General features: G+C 33.7%; 1 protein-coding gene across 1 annotated transcript in view; it reads left to right on the top strand.

Annotated features, from left to right (window-relative positions):
- The window catches only part of Rbbp5 (retinoblastoma binding protein 5), a 63,201-nt gene that overhangs the window by 11,507 nt on the left and 31,236 nt on the right, over positions 1–20,458 (top strand). Inside the window, exons 3-6 of the mRNA XM_069828720.1 lie at positions 4,645–4,817; positions 12,313–12,430; positions 12,625–12,735; positions 18,511–18,695. Coding sequence (XP_069684821.1) covers positions 4,645–4,817; positions 12,313–12,430; positions 12,625–12,735; positions 18,511–18,695 — 587 coding nt within the window. The remainder of the gene's footprint in view (positions 1–4,644; positions 4,818–12,312; positions 12,431–12,624; positions 12,736–18,510; positions 18,696–20,458) is intronic.

Consider the following 20,458-nt stretch of genomic DNA (forward strand, 5'->3'; position numbering starts at 1 on the left):
ATACATCTGATGTTTTATCAACCTGAAGTGTTAAAGAATCACAAGTAGAAAGTTTTTTCTGAATTTTTTAATTTATCACGTGTGTCATACAGTCAGTAAATTCGTATTGTATTCTAGTTGAGGTTCCTTTTTAAGTATTGAGGTTGATTTGAAAAGTTCTCTCTCATGAAATTTTCATTTTCTGCAAACAATTTCAATAATGAAGTTCCCCAGGTTGTAGATCATTACTCATTATACTCCTCTCGTTCATGAAGGGAAAAAATCTTGTTTCGCTCGAGTTACTTTGCCAGTAATCTCTCTATAGTGACTAACACATTTTGCCTTACAGCCAAAGACTTGACTGTACAGTTCTGAATTTGCTAAAAAATGAAAATGTTCACAATTCCAGTAATTATGTTTCTTGAAAAACCTTAATATGTACATGCTCTCACATGACAATTCCTGTGGAAATTACACCATTCACCGTCATCTCTAAATAAAGTGCACATGTAACAATCAGGCCTACAGATTTTATAGTTCGTACAGTTCTGTCTAACAGTATAACAAGTTGAGAATCATCTACCCTTGCCTAACAATGGAAAATGGAACTCTTTTCACCCTTCAGATTGTGTTAGATTTTAATTCTTCAAGAACGGTGGTGAATCACATTTGTAAGGACACAAAGAGAGGTGCTACAAGTAGATTTCAAATTCTAAATGTAATCTGTTCTTATACAGCATATAACACGCATTTTATTCTTTTTTGTGTGCTACTGATCAAGAAATTATAAAAATGACACAATAATAATTGTGTTACTTGCCATACAACATCTAACCGAAATATGATATGGAAGTTGGTTGAAATTGTTGTTTAAAATTTTAACATTTAATGTAGGCAAATTGGAGATTAAAAATAATTAGCAGTAAGTAATTATTACATTATACATTTCATGGTACAACCATTTCTTTGTTTACTTTTTCCATTAATATTTCAACACAGAGATTGTATTAAATTAATTTTAAAACCTGCATTATTATTATTATTATTATTATTATTATTATTATTATCATTATTAATTATCATTATCATTATCAAACACTTTCCCTAAATAGGGATTGGCTAGAAGACAAAGTATACCATTTACAAAACAAAATTTTGAATAGTACATAACTTATTACATGGATAATTTGTTATGAATATAAAAACCAATACAAGAAAGAGAAAGAAATAAATTACAGTGTAATGTCTTATCTGAGGTGATTTCTTAACAATGCAATCGAACCTTTCAACCTTTTCTTCATATTATTTCAGTTTCCATAATTTTAAACATTTTCGTGTAGTTGTTGTTGTTATGTTTTATTTAACGACGCTCACAACTGCAGAGGTTATATCTACTGAATTGAGCCTGTCGCATTTAAGCACACTTAAATGCCATCGACCTGGCCCGGGATCGAACCCGCAACCTTGGGCATAGAAGGCCAGCACTATACCAACTCGCCAACCTGGTCAACTATTTTCATGTAGTACATTGCAAATATGAGTCATTCCACATCAAATCGCACAGCAACAAAACACAATCTTCTCGTAAGTGGTCGAATTTTTTTCATGAATTCCAGACATCAAATAAGGAGACATGTATTGTTTTATTTACACAATTATTAATTATTTGTGTAGTTATGACTATTTTAAATTATGCAAATTATGTGCGCACTGTTACATAAGCTGACATGGAACTCTGTGTCTACATATAGTTGAGATTTGGAGTTTAGCGAATTTGAAAGACTGAATACAATACTTTTTATTACACTAGTACTATCGTAAATAAATTTAAAATTTGGCCTAATTTTTTAATCGTTTCTTTTTCAAAGTAAAATTACTACATTAAATTAAATAGCCAAGTTAAAAATCTGAAAACAATATAGACTTGTTCCCTGATGTATTATCTGTAAACTACTGCATTTAAAAATGTGTTGTCTGCATACATACATTTGATTTATTTTCTGGAGACAAGCACGCTCTTGCAATCCCCAACTAATGAACCATTTGTGGCCGTAGGCCTACATGTACACATGTGGAAGGCTGTGCATGGAAAGTTTTACGAATATATAACTGATGTCGCCACACTACACAACAAATGCATTTATTCATTAAATGATTAATACCTTAAGGAACAGTAAATATCTTACCTAAAGTTATTTTATTGTTACCAGCTCAGGTAAGAGGAGCAGCCCTTCACAATGCTATATGTTTATACTGTACTATATAGTCAAGTGCTTAACTATAGCAAGACTGTATGGTAACGTTTTTGAACTGTCTGCAGTGAGTAAGGTGCTGGAGTTCTACAGATCAGGCGAAGTGAATAAGGTAATGGCTGGAAAAAAGGATTTTGTTAGTGTGAAAGAAGGTTGTCAAAAAGTTCATAAGCAGAAAAGATTAATTTTATCTAGTCTTAAGGAAACATACAAGTGTTTCAAGGACAAATATCCACTGTTAACCCTCAACTGGTATCGCAACCCTCAACATTACGATATCAAGCAATATGGGTCTACCCATAGATACCAGTTGAGAGTTAAAAATAAGTTTTTCTAAATTTGCAGAACTGAGACCAAAAGAATGTACACCTTACGAAAATGTAAAATTACTTATAGATGGTTCAAATATTCCACTACTAACATCAGATTCTAGTGTATAGTTGTCAATAACTATAAAGATGCACTGTCACACATTGTTTGTAATCCTCCATGAATTCATTGTTACCTTAAACAATGTTCAAGTTGTCCAGGACCTGACAATATAGGCCTAATCAAACATATCCAAGAACAGTTTGATGCCAAGGCTATTGAACAGATAACATACAAACGAATAGGTTACTGTTGATCCACTGATTTAGAAATGCTTCAGATTCAACTGATGACTTTTTAGACAAATTGTCAAGCAAACTTCTCTCCTTATTGCCGCACATTTTCATAGTACAGCAGCAAAGTCAATTTTTGAAAGATTGCAAAGAAAATGTACAACCTGAAAATTACATAGTTATTGCAGACTTTTCTGAAAATTATTCTTTTGTAATACAAGATTCAGTACAAGGTACAACTGCTAAGCCACAATACATCCTTTTGTAGTATATTTCAAACAAGGTACAGAAATTTGTCACAAAAGTATTGTTGTTATCTTGGAAAACATGAAACATGACACCTATTCCTTTCACTCTTTTCAATTTAAAGGAATTAATTTCTTAAAGCAAGAATTCAACAATATGAAAAAAATTATATATTTTTCCTATGGATCAAGTTCACAATACAAAAACAAAAACAATTTTGAAAATACCTGCTTACATGAAGACAATTATGAATTAGTGCTGAATGGCACTTCTTTGCAACATCGCATGGTAAAGGTCCATGTGATGACATTGGAGGAACTGTTAAAAGACTTGCTACGAGAGGCAGCCTACAACCCGGTCAAGATTCTATAAAACACCAAAAAACTGTTTGATTGGGCACAAAAAAAAAAACGTTTCTAACGTGTAATTTATATTTTGTCCCCTGAATAAGCACAAAAACCACACTGAAAATCTAAAACCAATAACTGGTACATTAAAATTACATTCTTTTATTCCATTGTCAAAAACTGAAGCTTTAGTAAAACAATTTTCTTTCAAGAAAGAAGGTAGGCGAGTGAAAATTGAAAGTGTAGTGTGAATGAAAACAGACATTTAAAATGCAAAATGTACAAATATTTGAAGATATCATAATAAGTTAGCAGTGTTTCCTTGAGTGACTTGATCTGTACTGGGTGTAATGTTGCAACATTCACTGGATCATTCAGTGCAATAAATCTACCACCGCATGGTCAACGCTTCCCATCCACTGCTGCTGCACTAGTCTGCTACACATTGTTTTGTAAGTAATTAAATATCTATTAAACTATTAGAGATCCCATTGTGATTTTTTCTGGAATTATTAGGAATACTTCAGTGCACTCAGTAGGAATTTTTTTTTAATACAGCTATTTCACATTGATATCTAACTTTCAAAAATTGAATCATAAAAAATATTTTTAATAATCATATTAAACTCAGTAAATATTTAACTTTTTTTTTTTTTTTTTTTTTTTTGTTAACATCAGTATCCTCAGAAATATGACGCATGAAATGTTGCTTGTGCGACATTTTTAACGTATTTTAATAACACGTGGACTTAGGTGGAAATAAAAACACACTTATTATTTTATTAGATCCATAGAGTTGGTAAAAAAATATAAACACACTCAGAAATATGAAGGTCAAAATTTGTACAATTTTGTGTGATTTGATGTTGAATGACTCATATGACTGACATTCAGGCATCATTATTTCATTTTTATGTCCGTATAATAACCATAAATGTTGGTAATTTTGTATGCTCGTTAGCATAATGTATGTGTTTCCTGTTGTATAAAAAGTCGTGAATGGTGGGAGGAAACAGTTCAGTGAAAGGAAGTGTAGGAGAAGAAAAGGAAGAGAAAATTAAGTAATATCGAAGATAAGGAAATTGGATAGTTTCTTTTATCAATGCATTTTATGAGAACTTGTGATTTTAAATAAAATTGGTGAGTCATAATGAACATATATATGGAGTTCGTGAGATTGAGTTTTATACACAACCTTTGTATACTGTTCTGTTTTAGGAATTTGATGGAGCTTTGGATTGCATTTCTCTGGCTGTGACCTGTGCATTTAATAAACGGGGAACTTTGCTAGCAGTTGGTTGCAATGATGGCCGTATTGTTATTTGGGATTTCCTAACAAGAGGAATAGCAAAAATCATCAGTGCCCACGTGCATCCTGTGTGCTCACTGAGGTATGTTTTACCTTAACAAACTCAGGCATGAAATTACAATCACGAGCACTTCGAAATAATACTGTTTACCCTATTGTATATTAGTCTTTACTTATGAGATTGAGATTGGCATAATAAGCCTAATTGAGTTATTTTTCTGTGGTGTTTAAATGGGGGTTTTATTATATTTATATGTATTTCCTTTGAGATGGAACTACTTATAATAAGGATTTTTACATAATATTATCCACACTCCCAAAAACTACACATCAACTAGTATATATAAATAATTGTCAAGGACCCAGAAAAGTGGTGAATAAATTCATGGAGAAGTGGTGACAAAATGTTAATTACAGTGGATTAAAATAACTTTTGATCTAGTCTATCTGACCAGTTGATTAGCCATCTCTCATATCTCAATATCACATTATCCAGTTCTTTACTAGTTCTCAGTTATGCTTCTTTGCATGTTTTTCTGTACTTAGATATCCCATTAAACACATGGTCTCCCTTTTTCGCTGTCATTCTCATGCTTCCCTTGGCCATTTGTTTCATTTCGAACATGTCCATACCATTTCAATATGCAGGTCTCTTTTTTCTTTACAATATTCATTTCCACATTCATTCCCCTTGCTACTGCGAGAAATGGTGCTATGAATGGCACTCTGGTATATTGGTGCGAGAGGTGGCAAGACATACAAAATTATTTGAAATATACAATATAGTGGCAATGGGAAGGAGAATGGTCTCCACTATAGGGAAATAAATTGCGCAGGGTAAAGAATACAGTCCGTGTTTGGGATTCATCCACAAAAGTTTCACGACATGAAGAAGTTTTATTCACCTGGTTGAGGATTGGCCATTTTCGTCTGACACATGGCTATCTCCTATGTGGCGAGCCTCAGCCGGAGTGTGATATATGCCATGTTCCACTTATGGAGGAACATTTTTTATCACATTGCAGAAAATATGACCGTGTCCGTCGACAATATGGAATTCGGCGAAGTCTATGTGACGCTCTTGGAAATGATTTTAATTGTACAAATGCAGTTCTGAAATTTTTATTTAATACAGGACTTGACAGGTTGATATAGCTTTTTATTGACCCGTTTTACTTATCCTCTGGACCCTTTACATCTGGAGGTTACATTCGTTTTATATATGTTTTTAACACACTTGACAATTCGGACTTTTTACATCCGAGTATATTATAAATGCGCCAGATATTTTGTTTCTGGTGGCATTTATTTTATTATTTTATTGTTTTTTGTTTTTAAATCTAGTTAGGGTCTGAGAACTGCTCACTTTTATGACTTTTATGCATCACCTTGTTGAAACTGCCTTTGTGTACTTCGTTTTAACCATGACAATGCTTTTTTGTTCTTTTTAGCATTCTGATTATTGTATTGTGTTTCTGTTTTGTGAAAAATTTTAGATAAGGGCGCATTTAATCATAGTAGCTGATGCGCCCTTTTTAAACCCCACTAACTAACTTCATTCTCCTTACTATAGTGCACAACACATAAAACTTACCAGCATTATAAGTTGTCATAGTGCGCATGTTTAGTGGAGAGATCTGACAGATTTCTTGCACAGGAGGAAAGTGAATCTGTGGTGAATGGGGGTGATTTAGGCCTATAATACTGTGCAAATAATATGCCAGTAAGAGTAAAAACAAAATATTCTGTTGAGATACCTTTTATCAAAGTGTATGTTGAAAATGTCCACCTTCCTGGATGCAAGAATCAAATTGGAGAAACTTGCAGATATTCAGGCAACAATACAACTAAATTCTAGGAAATCTTCACGCCAATTAGCATAAGGATGCGACTTATCACAAAGATCAGCATTAAGAGGACCATTGTCACTCCATATGGATAAAATGCTGCACTTTTATCCATATGGAGTGACAATGGTTCATCAATTACAGCAGAGAGATCCAGCCACTCGCTTGAATTCTTGTAAGTAGATGTTGCAATCTGTTCATGATGGTAGTGTTGAGCCATCTCAATTAATAATGACAGGTGAAACTTGGTTCCATTAAAGTGATATGTTCACTCTCAGAATACATGGCCCTGGGACACTGAAAAACCTCATTCAGTGCATGAAGTTCCTCTTCACAATCAAAAAATGGGTGTGTGGTGTGGCATTGCTGCACGCAGAGTAATTAGCCCCATTTTATGATACACTCAGTTTACAATGTTATGTGCGAGACATATGTGGATTTTTTTGGCAATATTGACTGAATATGAAAAACAGTATGTTTACAGCAAGATAACTCCACTGCACATACAGCCGCTGTTATTAGAAGCATTAGAAAAAGTGTTTGATGATGGCATAATTAGTTGTGGACATTGGCCAGCTCGTTCCCCATATTTGAATGTTTGTGATTTATATCTGTGGGAGAATTTAAAACAGAATGTACGAGTATATGTGAATAATCCACGCACTGTTAAAGTTCTGGAGAATGAAATCACGCAAGTGCTGAGTCAAATTACAAATAGAGAATTGCAGAAGGTGTTTCAGAATTTTCTACACCAATGTGGTTCTTGCATCCAGAAAGTTTCTTATTACCTCCTACCACTGCATAATTTCTTTGAGACCTAAATCACTGCCATTCTTTTTTCTCCTTTGCGAGAAAGGAGTCAGATCTCCACACTAAACACAGGTCCTACAATAGCTTATAATGCCAATAAGTTGTATATGCCATGCACTGCATCTTTTCACTAAAGACTCGTTGCCATGTGGATACTCTTCAGCTTCTTCTTTGCACTGCTTGTAGGTTCTTGATTTCTTTTCCTCAGCTCTGTTCCATATGGAAGTGTACTCTGATATAGTTTCATAAATCCTTTTCTTAGTTTTTATTGTAATACTTTTTTTATAGTTTTATACATACATAATAATCAGCAGTTGGCAAATAAAATCTTTAACTTAAATTAATGTTAAAAAAGAACATATTTAAATTAATACTAAAGTGAACATACAATACACATGACACAAACTGCATAATGTAACCTAAAACATATAGTACAAATTATATAACTTTAGTAACACGTAGAACTAAAATACACACTTAACTGCTTTTTCAGAGTTTATGAGAAGCATTGATCTTCAGGTTTGTAAAAGTATTTTCACATAAGACAGTGGTGTGGCCAGGAACTTAAGCTGGGGAGGGTCAAGTTTTGCCACGATCACTTGGCAAATTTTCCTGTAACTTTCATGCAGTATATTTAAAATACAGTAATAATTTTATTATTTAATACTTTCATTCATTTAGTGTTCTGCCCAAGGGCAGGTCTTTCACTTCAAACCCAGCTTTCTCCAATCTTTCCTATTTTCTGTCTTTCTCTTTGTCTCCTCATATGATTCATATATCTTAATGTCGTCTATTATCTGATATCTTCTTCTGCCTCGAACTCTTCTCCTGTTCACCATTTCTTCCAGTGCATCCTTCAGTAAGCAGTTTCTTCTCAGCCAGTGACCCAACCAATTCCTTTTCCTGTTCCTGATCAGTTTCAGCATCATTCTTTCTTCATCCACTCTTGCCAACTCAGCTTCATTTCTTATTCTGTCTGTCCACTTCACACATTCCATCTATTCCATATCCACTTTTCAAATGAAATTTAAAATCAATTTAGACTCCTCAAAAGTTATCATAAAGCAAAATCCGTTCTCCATCGTTGCAGCGTGAATGAACAGATACCAATTCTAAATAAATCTAGTTATTGTGTTGAGATCTATAGCTTCATAATTTCATTGAAAATTATGGTCAGCAGAAATAAACTATAAAGGATTTGTTATTCTAAATATTTGTCATTGTCGGTAAAAACAGTCAACATTTTTTTTTTTCAATGTCACACTTATAATTTTTAAATATTAAAAAAAAAATGGGGAGGAAAGCTGTAGACCAGTGAACCCTCTTCCTGACTATGCCACTGACTTAAGGAAATATGTTCATGATGGCACTGCCTTTGATATGAATCAATTTTCAGATTCCTAGTTTATATCTTAGGGTATCATGATGGTGTGTCCCACGCCGTGACATCGTGGGCTAATTTTCGGCCAGTGTATGGGACTGGTGCCCACCCAGCATCGTGATGCACTTGGGGAGCTATGATAGGTAGCGAAATCCGGTTGCGAAAGCCAGCTATAACGGCTAGGGGGAATCATCATGCTAACCACACGATACCTCCATTCTGGTTGGATGGTCGTCCATCTCTGCTTCGGCATGTGGGCGTAAGGCCAGCAACCGGTTATTCGGTCTGGGCCCTTCATGGTCTGTAGCACCACGGATTATTATTATTATTATTATTATTATTATTATTATCATCATCATCATCATCATCATCATCATGCTGAATGCGACACTACAAGAGTCACAATGAAATAAAAATAAAAAGGTATTTCTCGTGAAGCATCATACAAAAAGAAATTGGAAACTCGCAGAAAACATCTTTTTCATGAAATTTTGGTCAATTTAGCAAATGTAAAAATCATGTACTATGACATAATACTGTGATCTGCAATACAGCATCTTTGCTGTCGGCATGCATAGTGGTAATTATCCATCATAACTATTCTTGGTGATAAAGTGTTACAAAGTATTTTACTCACCTAATTTATCCATGGTGTTAAAATTGTTCATCCATTTCTGTACACTTTTGTCACTGGCTTAAATTCTGCATCATTCATCGTAGTTCTCGTCATGGATGGTATTTTCTGTCTGATATTTTTTTTTAGTTTGTCTCGGTTGTATGGATTTGTTTTGTATGTTCTTTCCAGCAGTATGACTCAAAGACAATACCAATAGTCATAAGGTGTCAGGGTATCATCTTGGAGGCCATACATTATTGGTAGAGCAACCCACATTAAGTTTTATTTTTTTGATAATTATGTTTTATCTTTTTTCAAATTATGCTTTATTTTAAATTTATTTTAACAAATAATACGTAATAATGTCTTTTATACCAATTAACTTAAGTCAAATACTGTTTATGTATATCATCAAACTGAATTTTTTTTGTCACTAATGTTAGTTTGCAAGATAGTTATTAAATTTATAAAAGAATACACTGTAAGCAATCTAGTCATGAAATGAATGAAAACCTAGTCATCCTTATCCTTGTCACTGTCACTCGCATTTGCCAGGATCTAAAAGATGTAGAGCTATGCTATCAGCGACATAGGGATGTGAATATAATGGCAGATTACTGATGAACTATTGCACGTGATGAACTGTCCAGAGGACTTGACATATACAATAAAGTTGCATGGAAAAAGAAAAAGGGAAACTGAGGGCTTCTAACATATATTCTGAGGGTAAGCTTTCTACTTTTTAAATTTCTTTTTTTATGTTGTTTTCTTGTAGTTAATATTCCTATGAATTCTTAAATGTTTTGTTTATTGTTATATAACTTTGGAAAAAATAGATGGACGTGTTAACAACTGAGATATATAAATTACATAATTTCAGTGCACACATTATAACTCCAAATTTTATGTTGTGGCAGAATAACGTTTTGCTGAATTGCTAGAAAACCTGACGTAATAGGGAAAAACAAAATGCATTTTTGGATTCAGCACACTGAAATTAGTAAAAGCGACGTATTTTGATCTGTACCGCAGAAAAAAAGTTTTCATTTGTTACCTAGTGATATTGACGACGCCATTATTGCTGACGCTGTGTGTGAGCTTGCAAGTGTGACAGTGACGAGAGTGGAGAGGAAGAAGAAATAATACCCTAAATTGCGTGTTCCACTACAAACTGCACTAGAATCAGCAGAGACTTTCATGAGGTGTATGAAGCACTTCATTTCTGGACATTATTTTACTTCAGAGATTAGAAAAAAAGTTGCTGGTAGTAAAGTTGAGAAAAATGTGAGTTTCTTTAAATGTTCATAAAAATAAGGTAATAACAAACAATGAATTATGTGTGTTTTCCTATTAAGTATTCTTTCTTCATTACTACTACTACTGCTACTACTATTACTTATTGGGTTTTAAGGAATCCGGAGGTTCATTGCCGCCCTCACATAAGCCCGCCATTGATCCCTGTCCTGAGCAAGATTAATCCAGTCTCTATCATCATATCCCACCTCCCTCAAATCCATTTTAATATTATCTTCCCATCTATGTCTCAGCCTCCCCAAAGGTCTTTTTCCCTCCGTCTCTCCTTCTTCATTACTATGGATAATCAATGTTCTACTGTACAAGGAAAACAAATCCACTTCAATTGTTTCCAAGGCAGTAGGAATAGCTGAAACACAAAGACAGCCATGGACATTAATATCAATAAAGAGTTTTGACTTCTACCATATTACCTCGATATAGAAGCATTTTCAGACACTACTTTATTAAGAAGAAATGTTTAATTACATGCCCTCTACATGAAAATTAGGAATAGTTATTCTGAAACACCTTCTATAAGAATATAAGAAACTATGCTTGAATTGTCTATCGACATTGTCACCAAGTTTCACAGAAACACACTTATTTCACATATTATTTATTTACTATGCACTCACAGATAGCATTGTGTTCTGGGAATCCAAATTTTCGTTTCTTTGAGAAGGACCATAGTCTAAGTTCCCATTCTATTAAGGAAGTGTTTATTTATATATATCGTAACAAATTTCGTCTCTTTCAGAATAAAATTATGTCTCTGTCAACCTCTGAATGGAAATCAAATTAAGTTAGTTACATATCATAAATCTAAAACAATATATTTTTATTAATAATGTATACTTTCATTTGAAGAATTTCATAGCAGTTGCTTACTACTTTACACAGGCCATTTTACTTTGCACTTGACAATTGTTATTTGTGTTGGCAACCCTTCACACAGAAAAGTTGAACGCTGTGTGGTAGCCTTCTGAACCAATCAAAACGTAGTATTTTCTTTCAGCTGTTACTGCTGCTATACTGAGTGCTGCTTTGTTGTCGATTTGCTGCATGCTGTGTTACATGGTGTTACTATTACATGCTGAATTTTTGTTTTAGTGGTATAAAGTTATAAATACTGTAAACTTTTGCGCTACTATGAAATGTCACAAGAGTAAACATAGTGACAATCCTTTGTGTAAATAGTCAGATGTCAGAATTGGTGCGAAGGACTTGTTAATTTCATGAGCAGGAGAAGGAATTTATACATATAGGTATATGAGTGTCCCTCTATTCCTGCAGGTATGTAATACAGTGGACATAAAAAATTTTGGTCTTTCTGAGAAGGCAGTAATAAAGAATGGAGTTACATAATTATGATTTGAATTAATGGTACAGAATAGTAAACTCCACGTTAGTTAAGTCAGCTGTTGTATAGTGAACATTGTGGCAGCATCTCATTTCTCACTACCAACATTACGCAAAGCTGTCAGGTGCAAGATTACAATGGCCTGGGTATAGTTTGTTTCAAACAATTTATTTTGAACATGCTAATCATGCAAATAAGTGTAGCCTATATGTTGGTTATTGAATGTATGTTTAACTTAGTTTCTTATAAGTTTTGCATTGCTTGCAGTTGGTCTCGAAATGGTCACAAACTTGTGAGTGCGTCAACTGACAACAATGTTTGTATATGGGATATCTTGTCTGGAGAATGTGAACAGAAGTACCGTTTTCCCTCTCCAATCCTAAAAGTGAGTGGAAATTAGATATGATACATAGTCTAAGGAGTTTATAGTCTTTTTTTGTTTTCTACATATTGGAGGTTTGTAATGTAATTTTGGGAATACCTGTTATCATTGATGGGGGAAAATGAATCAATTTATTTTTTGTTTTGTTTTTCTGTTCATGGAGAAATTAGCTGATGAACAATTGAAATGTATTGCAGGTCCAATTTCATCCACGCAATGACAAAATATTTTTGGTATGTCCTATGCGTCATGCGGCTGTTTTGGTGGACACTGATGGAGACCATCGGATTGTACCATTGGATGATGATGTAAGTATCTGTATCACACCTTTTTTCTCTTCTCTTGTGTAATATAAAATTTGTTTTGTAAGATTATATGTGCCTGGGATACCAGATGCTAGTCTCATTAATTTGAACACTGCTACAAAGAGGTTCACAAAATTTTCCACTAATATATAGTCAGATAGCTTTTTTCTTTGTGAAATTCAAAGAATACCAATAATCTCATTCTGTCCGATTTTTGCCAATTTGTTAATTTCACTTGTCTTTCTTTTTCTTCTTGTCCTTTCTTCGAATCTTTACTATTCTCATGCTGCCTTTTCTTCCTCCCCCTACAGAATCTTTTTTGTCTTTGTACTTTTCTCAGTATTCCTTTGCTTCCATAGCTTACCTAATCTCTGATTTTCATTTCTTCTTTTCATTTTATGTATGTAGATCTTGCATTCATATTGTCCTTGCAGGTTGTCCTGGTAGCTGGGTTTTCTAGCACACACTGCCTACTCTACAGCTATGTGTTTTGTACCTAGAGCTCCTTAAACAGTTACAAAATAGCATTAGGTATTTATTTCAAGCACATTCGCACTTCCATCATTGTGAAAAGCATCCATTAATGATGGTCTCTGATTCATTCATTCAGTATGTATGCAGTGTTTTTTTTTCTGGCAGAATGCGGCATTTGGCATCTTTTTATTGTATTTTTCATCATGAAACCAAGAAATGTGTTAGTAATTGTTGGGGGGGGGGGGTTGTGTGTGTGTGTGCGTGTGCGCGCCCAGTTTTTTTTCCCGTTAAAAATGTAACATAAGTGGGAATAAACACGATTTTATGAAAAGTAGTACATAAAAAATAACTTTTTGGTAACTCACATTACATTTTGGAGATATAACCTTTACACCAACTTGAATAGTACTTAAGTTTTGTTGTGTTAATTATAAATCTCCAATGTTCACTTAAATATTTCAGATTAACAAATTAATCGTAATCACAGCTTTGCATTAAATAGTTATTCCAAAACATAATATTCAGGTAACTTACTGTACCTGTCTGGTAGCTAACATTACGTAGTTAAAAATTAAGTTTTATAATGCTAATTTCCAATTAAATCTTTTTTTAGTATAAATGGATTTTATACTAAATAGTTAAGTATTTTAGAACAAATTAACTACGAATATTTCATCCAATAAATCATATATTGAAAATGAACAAAAAATATTTCTAATTTTTCAGGCAATAATATACGCAACTTTTATTATGTTCTGTCTTTATTTTGATTTAGCTGTTGGGCTGTAGCCTACTGTTTTACCCTCACAAACTTTTGAACAGTGCACTTTAGGAATGACTTGAAATGTTTTTGAATTCTTTAAATTAAATGTCAAATTTAACTTCCTGTTTCTTTGAGCAGTTCCTCTTACTTCTGATGTGCTCTCCATAGCATTCACGAAGTCATTGGCTCTGTTAATAGTACATTTTCTCTTTAGACCATTTAATAAAACCTGAGTTTATTATTCAGCAGCACTTGCTTAGGTCGTAATTCGGCAATTTACTTTTTCCAATTGTCTTCCCATTTTCAGAGCAGAAAATTTCATATGTTTCTTTTATTAAAAGCATTAAATGTCTGATTTGCATTTTATTTTTCTTCCATGGCTTTCCTGAGTTTTCACATCTTTCCTGCCATGACTTTGGCGGCTAATATTATCCCTTATATAAAAGTCTGTAACAGCTTTTACTGTTTCAGGTTTGAGAACTGATGACGTTCTTGAATTCTTTGATTGTGGCAGTGGTTTAGCATAAGTCTCATACAAGTTCTTTATGACTGTAGCCTTTTTCCTTGGTTAATTGGGAAGAACACGTTTTAAACAAGGTGTAGTTTATATAGCATTCTTTCACTCTTGTGTGGGGATAAATTAACAGATGGTCCTGGAAGAGATATATTCTGGATGGTAGACTCCTCAAGTTTTCCATGGTTTGCAACTTTCTCTATTCAGCTGTTTCTTTCTGCAGCAAGTTTCTTTAGTTTTATTTTACTCAACTTTTGTTCTTGTTGTTTTTCCCTTTCTATGTATTTCCTAACATTCTCTCTGTGCTTTTCCTTATATTCATATTTTCCCTAATCTTTTAATTTCTGTCTTCTCCGTGTTATCTTTTCAGCTGCAGGTAATGGCATTGTATCTGAAGATTTAAGTGTAAACATGTAACAATATAATCATTATCAGATTCAGTTTGAAACAACATAGGAATTAACACCCATGCATCTTTAAGCTTTTCTTGTTTATAACATGTCAGTGTATTTAAATCATGTAGATAAAATACATTTTGTTTTTTCATCGAATTTCTGTTAGGTTACTTAAATTATCTCTGCTATGAATACAAATTGCATAGTAGAACAGAAACAGGCGTATGTCTGAAGTGGTCTAAGTCCTAATAAATAAAAATGTAATTATCAATTTTCTGACATAGTTGCATACAGTGCAAGTAAAAAAAAAAATCTGTTGGGTAACTCTCATTAAATCATTTTGCTAAGGTGAAGAAGCACCCCATTGCATACCTATAAACATGCTATTCCTTAAACATGCTGAGTCTATTAAAGAATAAGCTATATTTAACAAGTCAGTGCACCAAGTTAAAGATTTTTGAACATTTAACATGATATACTTACTTTAAAATGACTAAAGTTTGAGCTTATGAACATTCTGTAAAACAGGTCTGAAAAAAATGACTGCTGTTAACAAAAGACTGATAGGAAGAGGATATACATTGTATCCAACATAACTTCAATCTTTATACTACATTATAATGAAACCAAAAGTTACTATAGAATGACTTCAGTTTCAGATGACCATGTCTTCTTTTCCATGGAATCACCCTGAAGCTCACAGACTCATCTATATTGCATAAGTGAGCTCAGTATAACTTGTAGATACTCATAATGTCTCAGTCCTCCTCCTCTTGGAAGAGTTAATACTTTCCTCGAATCCGAACTCTGAAAGCCCTCCTCTTTGTTGATTTCCAGTAGAACTAACAGGAAAACTTTTGCTCTTTTTTTAGCCACTGATTGCTCTGAGGAGGAAATTTTCTGTGTATTTCTCTTTGCTCATTGCAGTCTAGTTTTGAAACCATTTTATGTAATGATTTAAAACACTTCTTAACTCTTTAGACTGTGTTGATTCTGACCCGATAATATTTAATATGCATTTCATTAATATATCACATTTTTATCAAAATTCACTGTTTTTTTTTTTTTTTTCCCCCCCCCTTGAATTTGCCCAAATAATTCTTTCCTAGGTAGTGTAAGATGTTGACTCTCAGATCCTGAAAGTGAGATTGAAAAAAGAAAGTAATTTTTGTAAAATATTTGTACAGAATAATAATGATCTAGTACCATGCTGCACATTTCAGGTAATAATTGTAATTACTATTCTGGTGGCAGCTAGTAGCATATTTTTTCTGGAATATGAAGATGTAAACATATGCTATAAAAGGTGGCCTGAAATTTTACCGGATTGTACAGAATCTTTAACTTTAAAATTTGTGTGAAATTTCGCATTCAGCACAGACATTATATTCAGTTTCTTGAAATAGAGATTAAATAAAATTATAAATAAAGATCACATTAAAACATTCTACATACGACCATGAACTGAATCCATGTTGGGGATTTTCTTCATTAGCATTTACTTTCAGAATTATGAATTCACAACAGTAGAACATTTTTCACTCTGTTCAACCAAGAGAATCTAAAGTAGAATGACGTGAATGGTTAGACAAGTTCCCAGACTCGAGATTTGTAGCAAAGTGAAAAATAAACAAGGTTTGAAAACCACAACCTTTCCTCTTAATTTGAGATAAGAGTGGATGTCCAAATACCTATTTTACTTTTTCGTGTTTTGGCCTGAAAATCTGAAAAATGTACCATTGTAATAGTTGGCGTGGAAAATGTTATTTCTTTAATTATATTAGCAGCATCAATTATTCATCCTGCTGCACAAAGCATCATCTGTGTGATTAGTTAAGATTAGTTGTTGCTCGTAATGTGTCTGTTTTTCACCTTGTAGAACGTTCACTATCTTTATCAAATTCAAGTGATGGACAGCCACCGCTCTCCTGAGTTTATGTAGCGTATATGTGAAACTAATGGTCTTCTGAAGCTATTGATGATTCTATTTTAAAAATCGATTGAGAGTTTTGTTTGGCCATGTCCATTTTAACTTAAAATTGAATATTAAGTGGCAAAAGGTGCTTTTCAGTTCTTCGGACATGATTATGAGAGAATGAGTCATAATTCTAATTTTCTTTCTTAAGTAAAATCACATTGGTCATTGAAAATAGGTGATGAGCTGGTCTGTATTACTTCAAAAATCTTTTTCCTGGTCAAAGTAGGGTGTGTTGGTTTTGCACCCCTGAAAGAAATACTAGAAATAAAATAATTTTATCAGGTCAGCAAATAAAATATACATAGCATATATTTGAATTTAAGTGAGCCGTATTGTGCTCTACAACATAAAATGTGTGTTCCTTAACGTGGTGGCAATAGAGGGCAGAATTTTTTTTCACATTCGAAAAATACATAAATAAAGCTACAAAACTCATCCCGAAATTTGACATGCTGCCACTGGATAGATAACTTTCTTGTGTGAATCTGCAGCTTTAATTTCTTTCTACTGTACTGAAATGATCTTCGAACTTCAGAAAATGATCCATGCTGCAAGCATTTGCCCCATTATTAATGACCACTCAAAGAAGACCTTCCTATTGCCATCACGCAATGTGATTAATTGCAGAGCTCGTAAGTGCATATATAGATATATAGATACATATATAGATATATGTCTTGATACAAGACAGAATCTTCCAAAAACGACATGTTTTAGGGTTTTGGCAAGGAAACCGCGAAAATGCTCCAGTGTGAGTCTCTCAAATCAAGTCACTGTCCTGTTACACATTTGCTTCTGTGACAGTCTCTGCTGGCTGACCGACTTTGTGTTCGATATTCATCCACCTTTCATAGGACTTCTGCATTCTGTTGTAGACTGCTTGACATGACAGGCAATGCTCACCATACATGGATGGTATTTCTTTATGAATAATCTTTACTGTCACACCTTTTGCTCAGAAAAATCTCACAACAGAGTGCTACTCAACAATGGTAGAGTCATGCAGAGGTGCCGCCATTTTGCAACTGCTGGTTTGTTTCGTTTCTGCCACTTGTGCACACATCAGTCACCTTAACGTGTGAATGATACTGCCATTTGCAGTTATAGCTTCAGGCATCTCATTGCAATATCAATTTGTAACCTGATTCATTTGTGTAATTTCAAAATACTATAATTTTATTGTACTTGTTTATAACTTAGAAAATTTATTATTGATTTGTTTTCTTGCACTGTAAGATTTTTTTTAAGAAATTTAAATCCATTACATTGTTTTTCCGAAACCACTGATGATTTAGAAAAGCATGTATTGCACATTTAGCATATACTCTCCCAGTGATAACTGAGAACTCGTTTGTCACTGTCTTTTAAAGAAAATTGAAGGAATGTGAATGAAAAAAGAAAAGCATGATGCCATTATCTACGCCTATCCTCATAATATTCACGATTACACAAGTATAGCTATTGGAGTAAACAAGCTGTAGCCTTTTATGAGCGACAATAATTACTAAAAAAATATATGCCTTTTATTTAATGAGGACTGAAAATAAAATCGTATGAGTCATAGAAAACCTTCGTTGGTTAATTGATTAGTGTTATTATTTCATACTTACATCGTGTATTTCTTATGAGAGAACAATTCTGATTACTGTTACAGCAATCGGACCTGAACATTGTTGCCTCTTTCGATCGCCGGGGGCAGTTTGTGTACACAGGTAATGCCAAAGGGAAGGTTTTGGTCCTCTCAACAAGTGACCTGATGCTCAAGGCCTCTTTCAAAGTGACTCAAGGAACAACCAGTGCAACAGCAGTAAAAAGCATAGAATTTGCCAGACGAGGCGAGTGAGTACTAAAATATTCATCAGGGAATTGACAGCATGAATTATTCTTCATGCACTAGGTTTTAATTATTTTTTGCCTGATGGAAAGAGCTTAAAAAGTTTTGTGGTCAATAAAATAATTTGCGTCTGTGGTTAGATGTTATATATATCGCTCTGACTATGAATGTGGGTCATAGATGTCACTAGTGCTGAGACCACTATTTGTCTGAGACTGTTCAGAGTGAACCACGATGGTGGTTCTTCATTACACTCGTAATGCATGATGATGATAGAGAATTGTTAGGATGTCGCAGGGAAATCAGAGTACCTGGAGAAAACACCTGTATTGCCTGGACTACGGTCTTGCCAAACACATATTATAAAGTCAGGGTGGATTGACTGGGTTTTGAACCCGGGTCCCTTGGCTTATAAGCCCATGCACCTAGAACTAAGCCACCATGATAGTAATTTCAATTTACTGAATATGTAAACCATTGGCTTTAGCCACTGCTGATGGAGTACACTTAAATTGATCTCCACTGTGAAGCTGGAAGATTTTGAATCTCAGATTCTGAAAGTGAGATTGGAAAAAGAAAGTAATTTTTGTAAAATATTTGTACAGAATAATAATGATCTAGTACCATGCTGCACATTTCACGTAATAATTGTAATTACTATTCTGGTGGCAGCTAGTGACAAGTTGCTGGACTGCCTCTTGTAATTTCAGCAGCTATGAGACCACTGGAGTTATTACAGCGTTGACAGCTACATCAGTAAGAGGAAGAACATAATTTGAACCAAATCCAAGTGATAGCTGAGATCTACCATGCCTACATTTAAGTGTAATTAGGAAGATGTGTTCTTTATTGAATTACAAGGAAGTGCAAAATGTTTAATATAATTATATGAAGACTTTAAATTGATTAAAGAAATTCTATCATAAGACATTACTCCATACATCACAACCAACAATATTATGACTATGCAGGCGAATAGCAAATTAAATTAATATGCCCAAATGAACTCAAAGAAGCACTTCTATCAAAAGAGGTTTAAATTACCTTAAAACAACATTTGGGGGATATTTGGTCACATTGATCACAAGTAAAATTATGCTATGAAAGAAGTGAAACTGAGAATGTTATTATTATTATTATTATTATTATTATTATTATTATTATTATTATTATTATTAATGTTATAAATTTAGCATTAAAACAGCGTCACTGCTTTCATCTCATTTGTAAGTTAGTAGTAATATTGTAGTTTAGACTATATTACTCCTTGCACTTTAAAACATTCCGTGTCATAAAATTCTGCAGTGCATACCGGTACCACTGATACGGTGAACTTGCATTCGAGAGTAGAACTGTGAACTGACATTGGCAGCAGTGCAAGAGCATGCTTGTATGAGCAAAGCGTGCATGGGTCTGATCTAGAGTCATAGATAATGTAAGAAAATGTATTACTGATTAATTTCTTTCTTTTATTCATCTCAGGTACTTTTGTCACAGCAAAAGAATGTTACGAACTTTTACACCAACCCAATAGATCCGTGTCATATATTTTGCGTAATAGGCAACTCTACATTTTATTAGGTTACTAAAGAAAGTTAACACCAGTGGAAATACATGATTACGAGTATACAGAATTGACTGTGAATGTACGGAATTGCTTAACTTTGTACAAATAAGGAGCCGGTGACTCTCCTTGTATTCGTACGTACAGTAATTAGAGCAGAGAACTTAATTTGCTAAGAGAAATCACTCTCAGTTCATTATTAAA

The sequence above is a fragment of the Periplaneta americana genome, chromosome 6, assembly GCF_040183065.1.
Source record: "Periplaneta americana isolate PAMFEO1 chromosome 6, P.americana_PAMFEO1_priV1, whole genome shotgun sequence".
In the NCBI taxonomy this organism is placed as follows: Eukaryota; Metazoa; Arthropoda; class Insecta; order Blattodea; family Blattidae; genus Periplaneta; species Periplaneta americana.